The sequence below is a fragment of the Triturus cristatus genome, chromosome 4_1 (genome assembly GCF_964204655.1).
Source record: "Triturus cristatus chromosome 4_1, aTriCri1.1, whole genome shotgun sequence".
NCBI classification, from domain to species: Eukaryota; Metazoa; Chordata; class Amphibia; order Caudata; family Salamandridae; genus Triturus; species Triturus cristatus.
In genome coordinates this window covers 38,451,627-38,474,749 of record NC_140585.1, presented here as the reverse complement: position 1 = coordinate 38,474,749, position 23,123 = coordinate 38,451,627, and the positions used below count along the sequence as shown (strand labels likewise).

Sequence of the window (23,123 nt, the reverse complement as noted above, 5' to 3'; positions counted from 1 at the left end):
TGGATGTTGTGGTGAGGACATGGTGGATGTGGTGGACATGGTGGTGGTGGACTTGGTGGTGGTGGACGTGGTGCTGGGCATGGTGTTGGACGTGGTGGTGGCTGTGATGGACATGGTGGTGGTGGATGTGGTGGTGGTGGACATGGAGGTGGTGGTGGACATGGTGGTGGTGGATATGGTGGTGGTGAACTTGTGTGGTGGTGGTGGACGTGGTGGTGGACATGGTGGTGGTGGTAGACATGGGGGTGGACGTGGTGGTGGTGGACGTGGTGGTGGTGGATGTGGTGGTGGATGTGGTGGTGGACATGGTGGTGGACTTGTTGGTGGACATGGTGGTGGACGTGGTGGTGGAGGTGGACTTGGTGGTGGTGGTGGATGTGGTGGTGGATGTGGATGTGGGTGTGGTGGACATGGATGTGGTGGTGGTGGACGTGGTGGTGGTGGATGTGGTGGTGGATGTGGTGGTGGACATGGTGGTGGATGTGGTGGATGTGGTGGTGGAGGACATGGTGGTGGTGGACGTGGTGATGGACAATGTGGTTGTAGACAACATGGTGGTGGATGTGGTAGTGGTGGATGTGGTGGGGGTGGACATGGTGGTGTTGGTGGACATGGTGGTGGTGGACATGGTGGTGGTGGACGTGGTGGTGGACATGGTGGTGGTGGACATGGTGGTGGTGGTGGTTGATGTAGTGGTGGTGGTGGTGGATGTGGTGGTGGTGAGCGTGGTGGTGGTGGACGTAGTGGTGGTGGACGTGGTGGTGGATGTGGTGGTGGACGTGGTGGTGGACATGATGTTGGTGGACATGGTGGTGATGGAGGATGTGGTGGTGGTGGAGGACGTGGATGGGGTGGATGGGGTGGAGGACATGGTGGTGGTGGAGGACCTGGTGGTGGTGGACGACGTGGTGGTGGTGGACATGGTGGTGGTGGTGGACGTGGTGGTGGTGGACGTGGTGGTGGATGTGGTGGTGGTGGATGTGGTGGTGGACGTGGGTGATGTGGTGGGAGACATGGTGGTGGTGGATGTGGTGGTGGTGGTGGATGTGGTGGTGGTGGACATGGTGGTGGATGTGGTGGTAGACGTGGTGGTGGACGTGGTGGTGGGGGATATGGTGGTGGACAAGGTGGTGGTGGTGGATGTGGTAGTGGGGGTGGACGTGGTGGTGGGCGTGGTGGTGGTTGACATGGTGGTGGTGGAGGTAGTGGCGGTGTTGGTGGGCGAGGTGGTGAGCGTGGTGGACATGGTGGTGGTGGTGGACGTGGTGATGGTGGACATGGTGGTGGATGTGGTGGTGGTGGTTGACGTGGTGGTGGAAGTGGTGGTGGACGTGGGGTGGATGTGGGGGTGATGGTGGACGTGGTGGTGGTGTACATGGTGGTGGTGGAGGATGTGGTGGTGGTGGTGGACGTGGTGGTGGTGCAAGTGGTGGTGGATGTGGTGGTGGTGGAAGTGGTGGTGGACGTGGTGGTGGTGGAGGACGTGGTAGTGGTGGTTGATTTGGTGGTGGTGGATGTGGTGACAAATAGTGAGAAAAGGTAAAAGCAAATCACAGAATGAATGATAAAAAAAAGAAAGCAAGATAGAGCACGAGGAAAGAAGAGGTGAGAAAACTGTCACAGTAAAAGCAAAACACAAAGTAAATGATAGCCGTGCACGAGTGAATAACTAATGGTGCTATTTTAAAGCACACATGTGCTTGTCACAGTAAAAGCAAAACACACTGCTGGCACTGCAATAGTGTGTTTGCTGGCCCGGGAGTGGTGCGTGCGCGAGCGCAGTCGGTTCTTTTTGGAACAACATACTCGTGCTTGTGGGCGCGCCCCTGCTCGCTCCCGCAAGATGGATGCCGCCATAAGTACGAGTATGTGCTTCCAAAAAGAGCAGAGCGACGGCTAATGGTCCTGCACAGGCGAGACCTAAATATGGAAACAATTATTCTATTAATATCCCAAACTTACATTCATATTTTAACTAACATATATCAAAATAATGTAAAAACAATACGCTTGTAGCTACATTTAGGTCAATTATATAATTATATTAAAGAAAACGGGATTTAAAACAATATTGAATAGCTAAAAAGCAATATTTTTGACAACAAAATTCTGTGACACAATGTTTTTTTTAACAATATTCTTGACGTAATTTTGAGGTGCTGTGGTATTTTATCCAATCATCAATTTCTATTCTCACAGATCTTCTTGGCCATGGCCTTCATGTGGAGCCACAGTGCTGCTCACCCTGGAGTAACATGTGGTCTCCCTCCTCCTGTATAACTCTGGAGTCACAGTGCTGCTCTCACTCCTCTTCACTACCATGCTCTGGTATGTGTTGGGGATTTAATTTCCTGCAGTTCTGCTGATGCCCGTGTTTGCAGAATGCTGACACAGTGTATTCCATCTTGGAGTCTTTTCTTAGGATTCCCTCAGTGGCACTCACTGCCTACTGTCGGTTGCCAATAGGGGCTCAAACTTATGTGCATAAAATTTGTGTAGTGCTTATGGGTTTGAGAGAAGATCTGAAGAAAGACCTAAAGAAAGTGTGTGCTGTGGGTATAATAGAAGAAACAGAGAGATTGGAGAGGTTGAGTCCTGTGATCCATGATCACATGTTGAATGGCACACATGAGGATGTGTGTGGACTTGCGTGATTTGAACCACAACATTTGTGTAGATAGCCAGCCACTCCTTGGCATTACCAAAATGTTGAACACATTGAAGTGGACCATGATGTTTACAAAACTGGATATGTCAGTGGACTGTTCTCAAATCGAGTTGTGCAAAGATTCTTAGCGTATGATGTCCTTTCACTGTAGGTGGGGTATATCATTATAAAAGAGTGGCCTTTGATTTTCCATTGGTGTCAGCCAAGTTCCGTAAAGTAATTAAAGTCCTGTTTGTGAAAGTTTTTGGACATGTCTATTTCCGTAACAATATATTTGCCTTCGGGGCTAAAAACGACTGACAGACTAATGGAAGGCAGATGCATTCCTTACTCTTCTCTTCCGTGCTCTAGTATTACAGTGTTGCACTCCCTACTCTTCTCTTCCGTGCTCTAGTATCACAGTGTTGCTCTCCTTACTCTTCTCTTCCGTGCTCTAGTATCACAGTGTTGCTCTCCTTCCTCTTCTCTTCCCTGCTCTAGTATCACAGTGTTGCTCTCCTTCCTCTTCTCCTCCGTGCTCTAGTATCACAGTGTTGCTCTCCTTCCTCTTCTCTTCCGTGCTCTAGTATCACAGTGTTGCTCTCCTTCCTCTTCTCTTCCGTGCTCTAGTATCACAGTGTTGCTCTCCTTCCTCTTCTCTTCCGTGCTCTAGTATCCCAGTGTTGCTCTCCTTCCTCTTCTCTTCCGTGCTCTAGTATCACAGTGGTGCTCTCCTTACTCTTCTCTTCCGTGCTCTAGTATCACAGTGTTGCTCTCCTTACTCTTCTCTTCCGTGCTCTAGTATCACAGTGGTGCTCTCCTTACTCTTCTCTTCCGTGCTCTAGTATCACAGTGGTGCTCTCCCTACTCTTCTCTCCCATGCTCTGGCTGTGGGACTACAAGGCTGTTCTCTCTGCTGTAACCTGTGCTGTCCCTCCTCTTGCATTCCATGCGGTGGTGTCACAGGGATGCTTTCTCTGACAAGCCGGACTGGGTGTTTATTACCGAGACGTGGGCCAGAGATTTCTCTGGTCCCTATCTGGTGGAGGCAATCCCCTCCGGATATGCGTTTTCAAGATTCGACAGGGTAGGCAGAATGGTTGGATGCGTGGGCATTTTGTATAAAGATGTTTATTCTTGTCACACCAAGCCACTCACAACGTCTGTTGATCCGTACCAGGCATTATATTTTTCGTTGAAAGTTCATCCGACTGAAGGTTTTACTGGTATTGTGATCCCAATTGGTTATGAGCCCTACCCATATAGCAGGCCATATACTAGATGGCATTTTATCTAATGATTCCCGGATTATAGTAAGAGAACCTATACAACTCTCCTGGTCAGACCATTATGCAATTCCCTTCACTCTCCAGATCCTGGTATCTTATACAGCTCTAAATAAGAAAAATACAATGGAGAAGAAGAGAAACCTCAGCCGTATCAGCAAGGAGGCTCTTCTTAACACACTTAATAACCATCAATGGCTCCCCCATTCTGATGCCAATTTGGCAGCCACAGATTTTTCCAACTGGTTTCTAGTAGCCATGGACAGCCTAGCTCCCCTTAAGGAACACTATGCGGCTAGAAAAAAGCCCTCTGCCCCCTGGTATCCTGCCGCCATCAGGAAAGGATTTGACGACTAGACCTCAACCCTGCGGGAAGAGACTTGTAGAAACAAAGAATAAGGGAACATAAAATTGCCTTCATAGAGGAAAAAGTATTATTTTATTCCAAGGTTATGGAATCCCTTATATCTAATAGGGAGCTTTTTAATGCAATTAAGTCTCTTTCTTCCCCCTCAGTCTCTGTCCACACTGACACCTCTCAGGACCTTTGTGACAGAATGCCTAGTTTTTTCTGTTCTAAGATCACGGAAATATATTCCTCCTTGGAAACTCTTAACGCTGGGACCCCTAAATTAGTCTCTGCCAACAATCCCCTTTCTTTTTATGATCCAGTAACTCCAGCGGAGGAAGACAATACTCAACAACATCCGCGTTCAGGTCGACGCTGGTCATACCACGCTGTTGATTCTTCTTGACCTTACGGCAGCCTTCTAAACGATATCCCTACTCAGATTGGTGGATCGGCTTAAGGAAATAAATGGGGGTTGTGGTCTGGCCCTTAAGCTCCTCACCTCATTCCTTAATGATTGGGCTCAAATAGTAAAAATGGATCAATTATGCTCGGCCCATAGCCATTTGTTTTGTGGAATCCCTCAGGGCTCCTCATTGAATCTGACTCTCTTTAACATTTATGTTGCCCCCCTGGCCAGGGTTGTCAGATCCTTTGGATTGGTGGTGCTGTCCTATGCTGACGACACCCAAATTATGGCGTCTATCACCAACAGCATAGAGGCCTCTGCCACCAATTTTAAAAACTGCAGGCAGGCAGGCAGTTTCTTCCTGGATGGTGGAGAACTATCTCAGACTTAACGGGGACAAAACAGGGGTTTTGATCTTTGGAAACCAACAGCATGTCTGGTCCAATGCCTGGTGGCCGGATATGCTTGTCCCCTGCCCAGCGTCCCAAGGAAAACATCTTGGAGTTAAGGTGGACAATTCCCTCTCTCTGATCCCCCAGGTCAACAGAACTGTGTCCACCTGCTTTTGGGATCATCAGGATTCTCAGAAAAATTCTCAATTTCTTTCTTTTGCTTCTCGAAAGCAGACAGTCATTGCCCTGGTGTTATCTATACTGAACTATTGCAATGTCCTCTGTTTGGGTATTAACAAAGGGCTTATCCATCATCTGCAGCTGGTGCAGAATGCCGCGGCCAGGCTGGTGATGGACCTTCCTAAATCCCATTCAGTCTCGGCTTCTGTCAGTGAGCTGCACTGGCTCCCTCTAAACCCGAGAATTCTGTTTAAGGCTCTTTGTCGTACTCATAAGGCTTTCTACAGTCTAGGTTCAGAAGGCATTAAAGGGCTCTTTCGACGATATGTCCATACCAAGCAGCTAAGATCTGCCAGTAAAAACCTGTTGGTAGTTCCCAGGTTTAAGAGAGTCAGATGGGGGGCAGAGCCTTCTCCGTTGCCGCTGCTAGGCTCTGGAATTCCCTCCTTTCTTCACTTTCTTGACAAATGTCTCACTCTCTCTTCCGCAAGGTTGTGAAGACCTGGCTCTTTACCAGACCTCTAGTATGAGCTCTACGTATATTTCCATCTGATGGCCCTTTCAGCAGCGCCTTGACGCCTTCGGGCAAAGTTTGCGCTTTATAAGGCTAATATTCATTCATTCACTCATTTCCTACAGCAGCACCTGCTTTCCATCCTCTACCCTTTCATTCTCTTTATCACAATTCTGGCCACCACCATTCCAATTCCTGCTCTCCGACCTCTTCTTTTCATGCTCTGAGATCACAGTACTGCTCTCCCTGCTCTAACGCCTTCTCTCCCGCCTCTTCTCTTCCAGGCCTATCATGGTGGAAGCTGAAAACTTCACCATCTTCATCAAGAACAGCATCCGTTTCCCGCTCTTCGACTTTGAAAAGTGAGTGCTTTGAAAACTCTTCATCATCTCAGTCAGCTGTCCCTCAAATTACACTAATACCTCTGGTTCAGGATGTAAACAGCAAAGCTATCAATAGATTTGCACTAAACCTATTAGGTCAGGATGCAGACAGCAGACCTACATCTCCGGTGACTCTAATCTGAACTGGTTCATCACACCGAGAGCATCGATATAGATAGCTGAGGTATCCGTAAAGTTATACTAATCTTACTTGTTCAGGACAGAAAGCAGTTTGTGCCTCAGACAGTAGAGCGATGCCTCAGGATGAACAGATTCTCCAGCTCATGCCTCAGACAGTTGAGTGATGACTCAGGATGAACAGATCCTCCTGCTCATCCCTCAGACAGTAGAGTGATGCCTCAGGATGTACAGATCCTCCAGCTCATGCCTCAGACAGTAGAGCGATGCCTTAGGATGAACAGATTCTCCTGCTCATGCCTCGGACAGTAGAGCAATGCCTCAGGATGGACCGATCCTCCAGCTCATGCCTCAGACAGTAGAGCGATGCCTCAAGATGTACAGATCCTCCAGCTCATGCCCCAGACAGTAGAGTGATGCCTCAGGATGTACAGATCCCCCAGCTCATGCCTCAGACAGTAGAGTGATGCCTCAGGATGAAAAGATCCTCCTGTTCATGCCTTAGACAGAAGAGCGATGTCTCAAGATGTACGGATCCTCCATCTCATGCCTCAGAGAGCAGAGTGATGCCTCAAGATGAGCAGATCCTCCAGCTCATGCCTCAGAGAGCAGAGTGATGCCTCAGGATGTATTAATCCTCCACCTCATGCCTCAGACAGTAGAGTGATGCCTCAGAATGTGCAGATCCTCCAGCTCATGCCTCAGACAATAGAGCGATGGCTCAGGCTGTAAACCTCCACTTGGACAAGAAGTACGCATTGGTGTATGTGTTATTGTCACAGGGCTGCACATGTAGTTACTCCCCAGTCTTGCTTAATGTGAATCGTGTTGCAGTATTGGGCAGTGAAGCACACCAGCTCCCAGCCAATCTGAGGTCAATCTGAGAAGTATCGGAGCACCCTTTAATGAGGTCTGGATCTTCTCCAAGAGCTCCAGAAGGGAATCTGAGCCAGTATCCCGCCGCTCTCCTTCGCTCTTCCTTGACTAGCCAACCGATCCTCCTGAAGAGCATCCACAGACCTAGGGTTCCACCACGCTTCCATATAACACCACCAAAGAAGACATCTTTGCAGTGCTGAGGGACTGAGCTCTGGATATCCAAGACTTGATGCAAAATGCCCCTCAGAAGATGGATGTTGTAAAGAAAAAACCCCAGGCAAGGGGACTGAAATGAGCCATCTTCCCTCATCTGTTCCCCAGATCCTTGGCTTCTCTGCTGTCCGGGGAACATCAGCAGGGTGCCAGGCTAAGCAACTTCCACTGGAGAAGGACACTGATGACGATGAGACTCCATGTAAGTGCCAGATGAGCCCGTTAGCAAGAAACTGTCCCTACTTATACTGGACAAGTAGAAAATACCATAACCAGTTGGGTTATGGTGACCAACTGACGGGCAAGTGGTCAGCTTTGGTAAGCCTGCACAAGGATGGGTAAAGTCTGATGGTTATGATGAGGAAGGATACAAGGCTGTGAACCAGACGTGCGTGGTTGGTCTGGGTGCAAAAGACTCTAGTGCTAAAGTGCCAGTTCTGGAGAAGAATCTATCCGCAAAATGTCACCACTGGACATTTCTCCTTATTTATCACTTCCTCCAGAAACTGGAGATGTTCTAATATATATTCAACTTTACATCAGGCCCTTGGTATAGGTGTACACTAAATCTTGGCTCAGAACAGACTGCAATAACCTTAGGGCACAAATAAGACTGCAGTGCACTCACAACACTGATCCTTTTGCAATAAATACACTTTCCATCAGACTAGAATCCATTCCTAGCAGTGGACAGACTAGAATAAACTTCTCATCAGACTGGAAAGCACTTGTAGCATTGGCCAGACTGAAACTCAACCCACATCAGACTGGAATGCACATCTAGCAGTGGTCAAGTTGGGATGCACTCCTCATCAACACTGATACTTCTAGAATTTGGTCAGACTGGACTACACTTCTTATCAGACCTGAATGCACTTCTAGAAGTGGTCAGACTGAAACTCAACCCACATCAGACTGGAATGCACATCTAGCAGTGGTCAAGTTGGGATGCACTCCTCATCAACACTGATACTTCTAGAATTTGGTCAGACTGGACTACACTTCTTATCAGACCTGAATGCACTTCTAGAAGTGGTCAGACTGAAACTCATCCAACATCAGACTGGAATGCACATCTAGCAGTGGTCAGCTTTGAATGCACTTCTCATTAGACTTGAATGCACATCTAGCAGTGGTCAGCTTTGAATGCACTTCTCATTAGTCTGGAATGCACATCTAGCAGTGGTCAGGTTTGAATGCACTTTTCCATTAGACTGTGATGCACATCTAGCTGTCTATTGGTCAGGTTGGACTGCACTTAAAACACTGATCCTTCTGCAATTAATACACTTTGAACCAGACTAGAATGTATTTCTAGCAGTGAACAGACACAAATACACTTCTAGAATTTAGTCAGACTGATATAAACTTCTCATCAGACTGGAATGCACTTCTAGCGTTGGTCAGAGTGAAACTCACCCCACAGCAGACTGAAATGCACATCTAGCAGTGGTCAGGTTGGAATGCACATCTCATCCGATTGGAATGCACTTACAACACTGACCATTCTGCAATTAATATACTTTGCACCAGACTAGAATGTATTTGTAGCAGTGGACAGACTGGAATATACTTTTAGAATTTGGTCAGACTGGAATGCACTACAGATCAGACTGGAATGCACATCTAGCAGTGGGCAGATTAGAATGCACATCTGGGCGATCAGGCTTTTGTGACCTTTACCTTCAGCTTTGAAAACTGATAAATACAAGTATTCGATAAATATATAAGCAATAGAGTATTTGTTTCAAATTATTTTAAACAATTTAATTGGCAGAGTTGTGTTTTAAAGAAAAGCTCCAAACTAAAAACAAAACATGGAAAATAATTTCCATGGTTCTTCCCTTTCAAACATTATCAAAAGCAAGAGAAAATAAGGTATACAAAGGTACTATGAAGGCATTAAGAAGAAGCATGTCCAAGATGACCATCCCCTGGTCCAAGTTGGCAACCACCTGTTCCAAAATGGCTTCCAGTTTATCCAAAATGGCTGCCTGACAGACCCAATGGCCAGAGATAATCAGGACTACCCAGAACCCTATGCAGTGTCCTTCGCCATACAATCAGACCGAAATAGAGCAAAAAGACACAAGAACATGGACCTCAGAAGAGAACCACCCGACCCACCCACACTTCCCATTTCCTGTTTGATCTTTACACATGAACCATCCAGTCTCCAGCTTTATTATCACTTGCTCATCTTCACTGCACCCTGTTTCTTCCCTATGGAGTCCCCAGACAAGGGATGCACACGTATGTCATGTTACAGCATATTTATAAAGCGCACATCTACCAAAAAGATTTCATGGTGATATATCCTTTCTTCTAGATCTTTCTTCTTCTGTCCATCTCTCACTTGTCTCCTCCAATCACACTCTCTGGTCTCCTCCCTCTTCTCACCTCACCTCTCTCTCGCCCTCACAGGGGGAATCTGGCCTCTAACCTCACCTCCGACCAGATCAAGAAATGCCGCTTCAACCCGGACACTCAACCCTACTGTCCCATCTTCCGCCTTGGAGACGTGGTCAGAATGGCAGGCCAGAACTTCACCAAACTCGCAGACAAGGTGTGTATTGTCCATCCACTCAATGTGATGGGAATGTCAATGGAATGAGAAGGATTGTTAGGGAATGCCATGGAAATGGGAAGGGGCTGGTAATGGGGTTAGTTCTCTCCTCCAGAGAGGCCCTAAAGGGTTCTCATTTGGCACATAGTGAGCTAATGCAGGGCTGGGACGATGCGTGTTGGGATGGGCTGCGAGGATGGGAGGAGAAAAGAGGAGAGACAGAGGTGGGGATGAAAGAGAAACTGGTGCATTCTCCATGGGTAGAGGGACGGGCCGAGTGCACTTGGGAGAGAAGAGGCGCTAAAATGACTAGGGGAGAGCATTGACACGTCAGTGACATAAGAAACAAGGCTGGTGAGCTCTGTACACACATTGCATTGGGTTTAATAAGTAGTGATTAATTACTCTGATTTCACACTCCTGTGAGTAGTGGCATTGCTGCTTGCACTACACTTTGATTCCCAAAATGGCCGAAGATTGGGAAACCAGTACATGACAAGAGGGGGAAATGAGAACAAGGTACAAAGTGTCTGATCGCCCCTTTTGATCGATCCCACGGCCTTCGAAGACCCAACAGACAGGTATTAACATGGAGATGTCATCAGAAGTCCTACTGCATAGGATCTTACCCTGTGGTCCACAGACTCCTGGGGGTCCGCGACACACACTTAGGGGTCCACGTCTCTTTAGAAAATGAAATATTATTAGCAGATTAATAAAGTAACATTCGAAATAGAATTTTTTTAAAGCTCTGCAAATAAGAAGGCATTTAAACTTGGAAGCTAAGTACAGCAAACTGAATCTAGTATGGACCATTGCGAGCCGCAAAGAAGTCATAGGCGCCAACAAAAAGAGAGCATGCGTTAGGAGCAAAAAAAGACAAACTGGCATGCTAGAATCTCGAATATTGCTTCATCTTTTGAAATGAAACTATGTTTTGAATGTTCCCATTAACATTTAAATTTCCATTTTCAAATTTGTTTGTGAGTTAAATACAATATTTAGTAATTTGTGTATTTGTTTGATGTGTACTTGTTCTTGAATTTTAGTTATCGGTTTGAGGTTCAATTAGTTGAAAGTGCTTAGGAGGTGGTCGTCAAAATGTTAAGAACAGCTGACCTACTGTGTACTTTTAGGAGTCCATTAACCCTACCCAGTAAGTCCTCTTTCTCTGTCTTCTGTCCTGCAGGGAGGTGTCATGGGAATAAAGATTGGGTGGGTGTGTGACCTGGATCGATCCTGGGATGACTGTGTGCCGAAATACACCTTCACCCGCCTGGACAGCATCTCCGAGAAGAACAACGTGTCACCTGGGTACAACTTCAGGTAAGTGGTGATCACACAGAGACTATAGAGTCTATGGTGCTGTGATAGAATAACAGAGACTGAGGTATATGAATCTTAAATAAAAGTCCTTGTCAACTCAATTTTCGGTGAGAACAAAATGATGTTTCTGTTTCTGGATGCTTTTAAATGCGAGAAAATTAGACTTCATGATTAGGTTAACTGTTCATTTTAATTTTATTCCATTTCAAAGTGTTGAATTTACAAACGCAGGCCTCTTACTCCCAGTAGCCAGTAGACACTGTGCCATATTTATAACTGAAAAATACTGCCATTTGTTTCAAATGGGAGAAATTTGAAGTAGATAAAATACTTCTATGAAACATTGAGTCAATGTTTTTCTCCACTTTCAGTTAAGCCAGTTGTCTCAATATTTTATGAAGCATGTTTCTTCACTATAAATTCCTCCTATTTAAACAAATGGCTGTGTTGTTCTGTTGTATATATGGCACCGTGCTGACAGGCCAATGGGGGCAAGATTGTGTATCCATTGGCAAAAGGCATGTCCTGTGCTGCAAGTACATACGGCACAGACTCATTCACCCATACACTTATATCTCATTCATGCACACACATGTTCATACATCCCCAAAGACCACGCTCTCACTGACACACATGGCAGCCGTGTCATCATAGAGCCCCTAGTCAAAGTATTTTGTTACAACCCTAGTTTTTGGCTCTATGGATATGAGGCTTAAAGTCAATCAAGCTGGGCGTGGGGGTGTCTGATAACATTGCACGAGGGGCTCGGCCTTCAGTAGCTCACAATGATTTTCATTGAGCAGGAGTAGCTCTCACTACAGGAGAGGTTGGAGACCCCTGGCACGATGTTGTGATAAAACAGCAGAGACCCACAGACTGGAACACACACAGACAATAGATGTGATTATAGAATAGCAGAGACTGGCACACACACAGACCCTAGAGAATACGATGTTGTGATAGAGCGGCAGAGGCACGCAGACTAGAATACACACAGAGACCATAGAGCCTATGATGTTAGAACGGCAGAAACACAGAGACTGTAACACCCACAGAGATAGTAGAGTCCACGAACGGGAGAGACACAGAGACTGGAGCACGCACAGAGACTGGAACACACACACAGAGACCACCATATATGTGATTATAGAGTGGCAGAGGCATAGAGACTGCAACACACACACAGACCACAGACTCCCATACACTCCTTGATAAAAGGGCAGAGACACACAAACTTGAACACATGGTGTAGGAGAGTAGGATCTGCACTTAGGTTGCCCCCACTTTTTTTCTGATGTTAACACTGGTTTCTGGCTATAGTCTGGCTGGGTCCCTGCTAATCAGGGCCCCAGTCTCTCTGTTCTCTCTAAACAACTAGGAGTGCATACTAGATGCACTAGTGATTGGATACTGTGGTACCTTATGAGCCCCTAATATATGGTACCCTAGGTACCAAGGGCATAGGTACTTCACAGGCCTACCAGGGGCTGAAGCATGTATTATGCCACCCCTGAGAAGCAGACTAAATCTGACACCACAGGCCTGCTACTGCAGCCTGGGTGAGGTAGTGTTAACACTCCTCACTGAGGTATAGGTTCCTATATCTCACCATACACACACATATAAACCTATCAGTCACCCCTAAGGCAGGCCCTATCAATCCTGAGGGCAGGGTGCTTGGTTTACAATGTGTGGGGCTGCCTCTGCATAAGCAGGACCCCTCTGCAGCTGGCAGAGTCTATTCTCTGTGGCTGTTTGTGGATGCGGTTAAACCATATACTCTTAAGTGCATTATAACCCAACGGTAAATGCTAACTTTGGAATGACTGCATCAAAACATGTTGTGTTTGGTGTCAAACAACTTGGAATCATACCCCCACACCAGTAACTGGTGTGGCAGTATGATCCCACCCTTCTAGAGGGTACGACATGTACCCACTGTGGAAACACGGTAGAAATCTGAAAGAGCCCTTGCATCACAAAATGGATGCCACCAGCACAGACACTGGGCTGCCCTCCTGCTGCTGACTGAAACTCGCAGTGGAGGAGGCCCAACAATAGGCATCCTGTCACAGGGAGGTGTCACCACCTTCCAGACAGGACTTAGTGTATTGGGGCTGGGTGGGTGCACGCCTAGAGTGCTTTGAAGTCCTGCACTGGGGGAGCAGTAGGCTCTTCTGTGCATATGCCAGCTCAAACCGGTTCAGGGGCTACCTGTCCCGGCTCTGGCACGAAACTGGACAAAGGGAAGTGGGTGTAACCACCCCCTACCCTGACCCTCCCAGAGGAGTGGTCATAAAGCTAGTACCTCCCTTTCTTTTAGTATAATATAGGGAACCCTTGCCATTGCAAACCAGATATCCCTGGATGACGCTTTACAAGAAGAATCCTGGCCCTTCGACGTTCCACTACCTTTGGAAGACGGAAGAATCTCCCTTGGAGTCAAGGAGTGACTCCCCTGCTTGGCAGGGACCAAAAACTCTAATCAATGGTCGCAAACTTTCCCGCTCCCGCCGGAGTCCGAAGTCCCTGCAGCCCCGGAAGTGGATTTCCTGACCTCTCGATGGCCATTGTGAGTCCCCAGTAGAGCTGAGGCGAGTGGACCCCACGACTGACGAGGAACAGCAATACCCGGGTACCGTGCACTATTGTCAAGTGCAACCCCTTCACGAAATTCTACGAACTTGTGCATTGGACCATTTGTGGCCCAAGCCTCCAGCAGGTTGTGCACCGAAAATCAGAGGCCTACCCCGTCTCAAGTGACTGTGGGCTCCTGTAAAGCATTTCCTCATGAGGCATCTTTGCGATCCCTTGCCCATTGGCTTGTGGGTCCCCTGAAGACTTTCTGATCAAACCAAAGGAATCCTCTGATTGCTCCAGGCCTGCCCTCACTCACCTTTGCTGGGTGAGTCCCTCAAACCTTGCTGGTCTGCACCACTGACTTTATTCACTTTCCACAAGACTTGCTGTTGCCAAGGCTTGTTGGCTCCAATCTGGTTTCCAACACCTCAGTAAGCTGCAAACTTCATGGGACACTCCGAATCCAGCCGTTGGTCATCGCCGATGCCTCCTGGACCTTGTGAGTGAAGAGTCAAAACACCCTTGATCACCTGAAATCACCCGACTTCCGTGGGCATCCATCTTCCTGGCCCCGGGTCACTGGCAAGTGACTGTGAACCCTGTCCCTTCTGCTTTCAGGTCATCTTCATCCTGAATCCAGCCTTGGATTCCACTGGACACTTCTTCAGACTTCGCAAGCAGCAAATCTTCTTTGGCTTCCATAGAAAACAGCGACGCGACGCGACCCGACACCATAAGACACCTATGCACCCGACTTCCCTGGGTGAGGTAACTCGTGCACTCCGGTGTCCTAGTGTGTGTTGGCCCTTGAATTACTTACCTTGTAAGTGGCTTGCTTGTAGACTTCCTCGAAGTACCCTAAAAATTTAAAAATCCAACCGCGACTCGCTAATTGAAATCAATAGGGAACCCGCGGCTGTGTTCTCACACTGCACGCGTCACCCGTGGGTCTTTTACTTACCTGCCTTGGGTGGATTAGTGAAGCCCCAGCGATTCTACAGGCCCTAGGACATGTCCCTCTGCAAGTCGACTTTCCTAAACCTCTTTTTTAGTAAATGGTCTGGTACGCCCCTAGGGCCCCAGCCATATTTGTGCTTAACTTATTGTGAAACATTGATATTTGAATGTGTTCCTGACTTCTAATCTCATAAAGAGATTAGTAGAGTGTGTCTAGAAATTAAATACATATATATTTGATACACATACCTGTGTGGTGTCCTTTCATTTGGTAATTCAAGAAATTATAAGGTAAAACAAGCTGCTTTACATTCCTCAGAGACTTAGCCTGAAGGCTGCTCTCCACAGCTACCTCTAGGATATCTTCTTCTTTAAAAGGTTGTCTAAACCTATCTACCATAAGAGTCGAATTGGACTGGTGCAAGGTGGCCACTATAACTAGTGACCAGCATATGTCAGGCCAACTTCTCACATTGGTGGGCAGCGTGTGGGATTCCAGCTTGCCATTGTTTTACCAGAAAATCTCTATTTGAATTACTAACTGAAAACCACTAAAGGTACTCAAGGTACATATAAAAGTCAAGCTTAGTATCAACAAGTTCTACTGAACTTAGAGCTGTTTGTGAAGGGATAGCACACCCTTGCTACAGCTCAAGCTAGGTTCAGTAGGCCACAAACTAGTGTAGGTAGTACAACACTGCACAACACTAGAATGTCCTCAAAGGGTGGAGACAGTGGGTCCACTCAGCCTCAGTATAAGGACATGAGCTTCTTTGACTTGAAGGCCATGCGTGTTGCAAGGTATCTGAAGCTAGGACAGAGTCCCTCCACACTAGGCCTGATTGATCTGCTAACAACAGATGATCTGAGGTTGGCTCTAGGAGCTAACAGATCTGAATCAGGGAGTGGGTCAATTACAGTGTCTGGGTCAGATGATGAAAATCATGATGACCAGGACTCTGTGATTTAAGGGCCAGATCAAGAAGGATCTGAACACAACAGAGGAATTCTCCCTAAGAGAACTGACAGAGTAGAAGAGAGGGTCAGGTCCCCTTCAAGGGAATCTGACCACTCATATCACTCTGGAAGAGAATCTGTTCATCAGAGGAGCTCATACTTTAATAGAAGAGAGACCTCCCCTGAAAGAATGTACAAACTGCTACAGTATGAGGCGGTAAGATTTGCCATTAAGGCCAAGCAGTTGGCATTAGATAAAGAAGCCTTTGAGCTCCAGAGAGCTTCTAGAAGAGAGGGTGTAGATACCCCTGATGGCAGCAGCAGTGTCCCTAGAGTCAGAGATTACATTCCAGACCATAGGAACCTGTCCAAGGTAGTTCCTCCCTACCAGAGTGGGGATGATATCCACAAGTGGATAACTGCTATGGAGAGGGCCTGTAAAGTTCAACAGGTCCCCCAGAAACAGTGAGCAGAATTCTTGTGGCTCTCCTTTTCGGATAAAGGTAGAGACAAGCTCCTCACTGTTAGAGAAGAGGATGCTGATGATTATGATGTCTTGGAGAGTGCATTAATAGATGGGTTTGGCTTAACCACTGAACAGTACAGGTTGAAGTTCAGGGATACCCAGAAAGCACAGAATCAGGACTGGACAGACTTTGTAGATTGTGCAACCAAGGCTCTGTAGGGTTGGCTGGTTGGTAGTAGAGTTACTGATTTTAAGGGATTGTATAATCTTATGATGGGAGAACAGATCATTAATAATTGCCAAAACCAGTTGTTGCATCAGTGCCTGGTGGACTCTGGTCTGACCTCTCCCCAAGAATTGGGAAAGAAGGCAGACAAATGGGTCAGAACCAGGGTGAGGCAGAAAACCCAGAACCAAGGGGGTGATACTAAGAAGCAGGATCCTAAAGGCTCAGATAAAGGTGGGGATAAGGCAAAAGACCAGAAGTCTTCACAAGGGCCCCAAAAATCTGCATCTGGTGGGGATTCACAGTCTACGAAGGGAAAAGGCCAAAAGAAGCCCTGGTGTAAATTCTGTAAATAGAAAGGGCACTGGACTTCTGATTGTACCAAGTCCAAAGACTAGACCACCACCACTCAAGCCCCTAAGGCAACTGTTCCCCTAGTGCAGCTACTGGTGGAGGTGGTAATCAGAATAAGGGTGTAGTAGGGTTGACCCTGGGTTCTGATGTGGACTCTGGCCTAGTCAGAGTACCCACACAGGCATGGCTGGTTTGTGAGGGAGACATTGATATGTCATTCCTAGTGAGCCCCAGTAATCTGGGCAAATACAAACAGCAGCCTGTAATGAATGGCAAACAGGCTTTTGCATTCAGGGACACAGGTGCTAGTGTCACCATGGTGGCAGAGGATCTAGTGGACCCTGCACAGATCATCCTGGGTGAAATGTACCAGGTGACCAATGCAAGCAATGTCAGGACCAACCATAGTCTGGCAGTTGTGAATTTCTCCTGGGGAGGGCTAACTGGCCTCAAGAAAGTAGAAGTCAGTGCAGACCTCTCTGTCGAATGTCTATTGGGCAATGATCTAGGGACTTCAGCCTGGTCTGAAGTAGAGTTATGGACTCATGCTGAGATGTTGGGCATACCTGCAGAGGTATTTGCTGTGACCAGGTCACAGGCCAAAATGCATAAAGCTGAACCAGCTCTGGTTCCTGAAACTATGGACCAGATGCTACCCAAGAGGAAGAGCAGTAGGGTAAACGCAGTGCCTTCCCCTCTGTCTCAGATATCAGATTCCCCTCCTGAGGGAGGAGAAGCAGACCCTGAAGAAGGAACTGCCCCAGAGGAACTTGAGCCTGGTCAGGTTGAGTTCTTTGGGGCAGGGGGACCTTCCAGGGAAGATCTGAGTAAGGAGCAACAGTGCTGCCCCTCTCTTGAACCACTCAGACAGCAGGCTGCTGCTGAGTCTGCTGGGAGTGCTAGTGGGTCCCATAATGTTCATTGGGATGTGGGACTCCTATATTCAGAGGCTAGAGATCCTACCCCTGGAGCCACCAGGAGGTTGGTAATACCTCAGAAGTTTAGGGGGTTCCTTTTGACCCTAGCACATGATATTCCATTGGCAGGACACTTGGGCCAAAACAAGACCTGAGATAGGCTTGTTCCACATTTTCATTGGCCACACATGTCAGGGGACACAAAGGAGTTTTGTCGCTCCTGTGTCACTTGCCAAGCCAGTGGCAAGTCAGGTGGCACAACAAAGGCCCCCCTGATACCACTACCTGTGGTGGGGGTTCCCTTTGAAAGGGTAGGGATTGACATTGTTGGTCCCCTTGACTCTCCAACAGCATATGGGCACAGGTTTATCCTGGTGGTAGTGGATCATGCCACCAGGTACCCAGAAGCAATTCCCCTCAGGACCACCACAGCCCCTGTGGTGGCAAGAGCCCTCATTGGAGTTTTCTCCAGAGTGGGTTTCCCTAAGGAGGTAATATCTGACAGAGATGCCAACTCCATGTCAGGGTATCTAACTGCAATGTTGAAGGAGTGTGGTGTAAACTACAAGTTCACTACTCCCTATCACCCACAATGCAATGGGTTAGTTGAAAGGTTCAACAAAACCCTAAAGGAAATGATTAAAGGCCTGCCAGAAAAGCTTAGGCGAAAATGGGACCTTTTACTTCCCTGCCTTCTGTTTGCTTACAGGGAGGTCCCACAGAAGGGGGTTGGCTACAGCCCTTTTGAACTTCTGTTTGGGCACCCTGTAAGAGGTCCATTATGTTTGGTAAAGGAGGGCTGGGAGTTACCTCTCAAACCTCCCAAACAGGATGTGGTGGACTATGTACTTGGGCTCCGCTCCCGGATGGCGGAATACATGAAGACGGCAACCAAAAACCTGGAGGCTAGCCAAGAACTGCAAAAAGCTTGGCATGACCAAAAGGCTGTACTGACTGTCTATCAGCCAGGACAGAAAGTGTGGGTGTTGGAGCCTGTGGCCCCAGCAGCTCTCCAAGACAGGTGGAGTGGCCCCCATACAATTGTTGGGAAAAAGGGAGAAGTCACCTACTTGGTGAATCTTGGAACTCCCAGGAGCCCCCTTAGGGTGCACCATGTCAACAGATTGAAGCCATATGTGGACAGGGCTGACATGGGCTTGCTCATGGCAACTGATGAGGAACAGGAGGAGGAGAGTGGCCCTCTCCCTGACCTGCTCTCACAGAACCCTGATGGTGGGTCAGTAGATGGTGTTGTTTTGGCAAGCAGCCTCACTGCCCATCAGCAAACTGAGTGCAGACAAGTTCTGCAGCAGTTCAGACATATGTTTAGCCTGACCCCTACTCAGATTTCCTGGTGCACCCATGAGGTGCACACAGGAGACAGTCTGCCTGTTAAGAGTAAACTCTACAGGCAACCTGACCATGTCAGGGAATGTATCAGGACTGAAGTCCAGAAAATGTTGGAACTAGGTGTGATTGAGCCTTCAGATAGCCCTTGGGCTAGTCCAGTAGTCCTTGTGCCTAAACCCCATACCCAAGGTGGTAAGAAAGAAATGAGGTTTTGTGTTGACTACAGAGGCCTCAATGCAGTCACCAGGACTGATGCCTATCCAATTCCCAGGGCAGATGAGCTCATTGATACTTTGGCCTCAGCCAAATATCTGTGTACATTTGACCTAACAGCTGGCTACTGGCAAATCAAGTTAGCTGATGATGCCAAAACAACATTTTCAACCCCTGGTGGGCACTATCACTTTGTGGTGATGCCCTTTGGTTTGAAAAATGTACCTGCCACTTTTCAGAGGTTGGTGAACAAAGTTCTGGCAGGGATGGAAACTTATTGCTCAGCTTATCTAGATGAGATTGCTGTCTTTAGTTCAACCTGGCGGGATCACCTGGTCCACCTCAGAAATGTTTTGGAGGCCCTGCTAAAAGCAGGCCTCACTATCAAGGCCACCAAGTGCCAGTTAGGGCAGAGTCAGGTTGTGTACCTGGGCCACCTTGTAGGTGGAGGCCAGGTTCAACCATTGCAGAGCAAAATCCAAACCATAATGGAATGGGTAGCTCCAACAACCCAGACACAGGTTAGAGCCTTTTTAGGCCTGACTGGGTACTATAGGAGGTTTGGTAAGGGATATGGATCTATAGTGACCCCCTTAAATGATCTTACCTCAAAGAAAATGCCAAAAAAGGTTCAGTGGACAGCTAGCTGTCAAAAGGCATTTCATGACCTGAAGCAGGCCATGTGCACTGCTCCCATCTTACAGAGTCCAGACTACACAAAAAGTTCATTGTCCAAACAGATGCTTCTGAGCTGGGTGTGGAAGCTGTACGGTCTCAACTGAATGATGAAGGTCAAGACCAGCTAGTAGCTTTTATAAGCAGAAGGGTGACCCGTGGAGAGAAACGTTGGTCAGCTATAGAGAGGGAGGCCTTTGCTGTGGTGTGGGCCCTGAAGAAGCTGAGGCCATACTTGTTTGGCACTCACTTCATAGTTCAGACTGACCACAAGCCCCTCCTATGGCTCAAACAGATGAAAGGTGAAAATCCTAAACTGCTAAGGTGGTCCATTTCCCTACAGGGGATGGACTATACAGTGGAACATAGACCTGGGACCCAACATGCCAATGCAGATGGACTCTCAAGGTATTTCCACTTAGAACACGAAGACTCAACTGGTCAAGGTTAGTTTAGTGTCCCTGCGTTTGGGTGGGCGGGGTTGTGTAGGAGAGTAGGATCTGCACTTATGTTGCCCCCACTTTTCTTCTGATGTTAACACGGGTTTCTGGCTATAGTCTGGCTGGGTCCCTGCTAATCAGGGCCCCAGTCTCTCTGTTCTCTCTAAACAACTTGGAGTTCATACTAGATGCACTAGTGATTGGATACTGTGGTACCTTATGAGCCCCTAGTATATGGTACCCTAGGTACCAAGGTCATAGGTACTTCACAGGCCTACCAGGGGCTGAAGCATGTATTATGCCACCCCTGGGAAGCAGACTAAATCTGACACCACAGGCCTGCTACTGCAGCTTGGGTGAGGTAGTGTTAGAACTCCTCACTGAGGTATAGGTTCCTATATCTCACCATACACACACATATAAACCTATCAGTCACCCCTAAGGCAGGCCCTATCAATCCTGAGGGCAGGGTGCTTGGTTTACAATGTGAGGGGGTGTCTCTGCATGAGCAGGACCCCTCTGCAGCTGGCAGAGTCTATTCTCTGTGGCTGTTTGTGGATGCGGTTAAACCATATACTCTTAAGTGCATTATAACCCAACGGTAAATGGTAACTTTGGAATGACTGCATCAAAACATGTTGTGTTTGGTGTCAAACAACTTGGAATCATACCCCCACACCAGTAACTGGTGTGGGAGTATGATCCCACCCTTCTAGAGGGGGCGACATGTACCCACTGTGGAAACACGGTAGAAATCTGAAAGAGCCCTGGCATCACAAAATGGATGCCACCAGCACAGACACTGGGCTGCCCTCCTGCTGCTGACTGAAACTCACAGTGGAGGACGCCCAACAATAGGCATCCTGTCACATGGAGGTGTCACCACCTTCCAGACAGGATTTAGTGTATTGGAGCTGGGTGGGTGCACTCCTAGAATGCTTTGAAGTCCTGCACTGGGGGAGCAGTAGGCTCCTCTGTGCATACGCCAGCTCAAACCGGTTCAGGGGCTACCTGTCCCTGTTCTGGCGCGAAACTGGACAAAGGGAAGTGGGTGTAACCACCCCCTACCCCGACCCTCCCAGAGGAGTGGTCATAAAGCTAGTTCCTCCCTTTCTTTTAGTATAAAATAGGGAACCCTTGCCATTGCAAACCAGATATCCCTGGACGACGCTTTACAAGAAGAATCCTGGCCCTTCGACGTTCCACTACCTTTGGAAGACGGAAGAATCTCCCTTGGAGTCAAGGAGTGACTCCCCTGCTTGGCAGGCACCAAAAACTCTAATCAATGGTCGCAAACTTTCCCGCTCTCGCCGGCCCTACAGCCGTGGAAGTGGATTTCCTGACCTCTCGACAGCCATTGTGAGTCCCCAGCAGACCTGAGGCGAGTGGACCCCACGAGTGACGAGGAACAGCAATACCTGGATAGCGTGCACTATTGTCAAGTGCAACCCCTTCACGACATTCTACGAACTTGTGCATTGGATAAGTTGTGGCCCAAGCCTCTAGCAGGTCGTGCACTGAAAATCAAAGGCGTACCACGTCCCGAGTGACCGTGGGCTCCTGTAAAGCATTTCCTCACAAGGTGTCTTTGCGATCCCTTGCCCATTGGCTTGTGGGTCCCCTGAAGACTTTCTGATCAAACCAAAGGGTTCCCCTGGTTGCTCCAGGCCTGCCCTCACTCACCCTCGCTGGGTGAGTTCCTCAGATTTTGTTGGTCTGCACCGCTGACTTTATTCACTTTCCACAAGACTTGCTGCTGCCAATGCTTGTTGGCTCCAATCCGGCTGCCAACACCTCAGTAAGCTGCAGACGTCACGGTATTCTCCGTATCCAGCTGCTGGTCATCGTCGATGCCTCCTGGTCTTCGTGAGCGAAGAGTCAAAACACCCTTGATCACCTGAAATCACCCGACTTCCATGGGCATTCATCTTCCTGGCCCCGGGTCACTTGCAAGTGACTGTGAACACCGTCCCTTCTGCTTTCAGGTCTTTTTCATCTTGAATCCAGCCTTGGATTCCACCGGACACATCTTCAGTCTTCACAAGCAGCAAAAGTTCTTCGGCTTCCACAGAAAACGACGACGCGACCCGTCACCAAAAGACACCTATGCACCCGGCTTCCCTGGGTGAGGTAACTCGTGCACTCCGGTGCTCTAGTGGGTGTTGACCCTCGAACTACTTACCTTGTTAGTGACATGCTTGTAGTCTTCCTAGAAGTACCCTTAAACTTTAAAAATCCAACCGCGACTTGCTCCATTAAAAGCAATAGGGAACCCGTGGCTGTGTTCTCACACTGCACGCGTCTCCCGTGGGTCTTTTACTTACCTGCCTTGGGTGGATTAGTGAAGCCCCAGTGATTCTACAGGCCCTAGGCCTTGCCCCTCTGCAAGTCGACATTCCTAAACCTCTTTTTTAGTATATGGTCTGGTACGCCCCTAGGGCCCCAGCCATATTAGTGCTTAACTTATTGTGAAACATTGATAATTGCATATGTTCCATAAAGAGATTAGTAGAGGGTGTCTAGTAATAAATACATATGTATTTGCTATATATAACTGTGTGGTGTCCTTTCATTTGGTAATTCAAGAGATTATAAGGTAAAACAAGCTGCTTTACATTCCTCAGAGACTTAGCCTGAAGGCTGCCTTACACAGCTACCACTAGGATAGCTTTCTTTAAAAGGTTGTCTTAAACCTATCTACCATAA

At 47.8% G+C, this 23,123-nt stretch overlaps 1 protein-coding gene across 1 annotated transcript in view; it reads left to right on the top strand.

The window, feature by feature from the left end:
- Positions 1–23,123, top strand: part of P2RX3 (purinergic receptor P2X 3) — a 444,899-nt gene that overhangs the window by 355,681 nt on the left and 66,095 nt on the right. Inside the window, exons 6-8 of the mRNA XM_085651436.1 lie at positions 6,062–6,139; positions 9,815–9,956; positions 11,146–11,282. Coding sequence (XP_085507562.1) covers positions 6,062–6,139; positions 9,815–9,956; positions 11,146–11,282 — 357 coding nt within the window. The remainder of the gene's footprint in view (positions 1–6,061; positions 6,140–9,814; positions 9,957–11,145; positions 11,283–23,123) is intronic.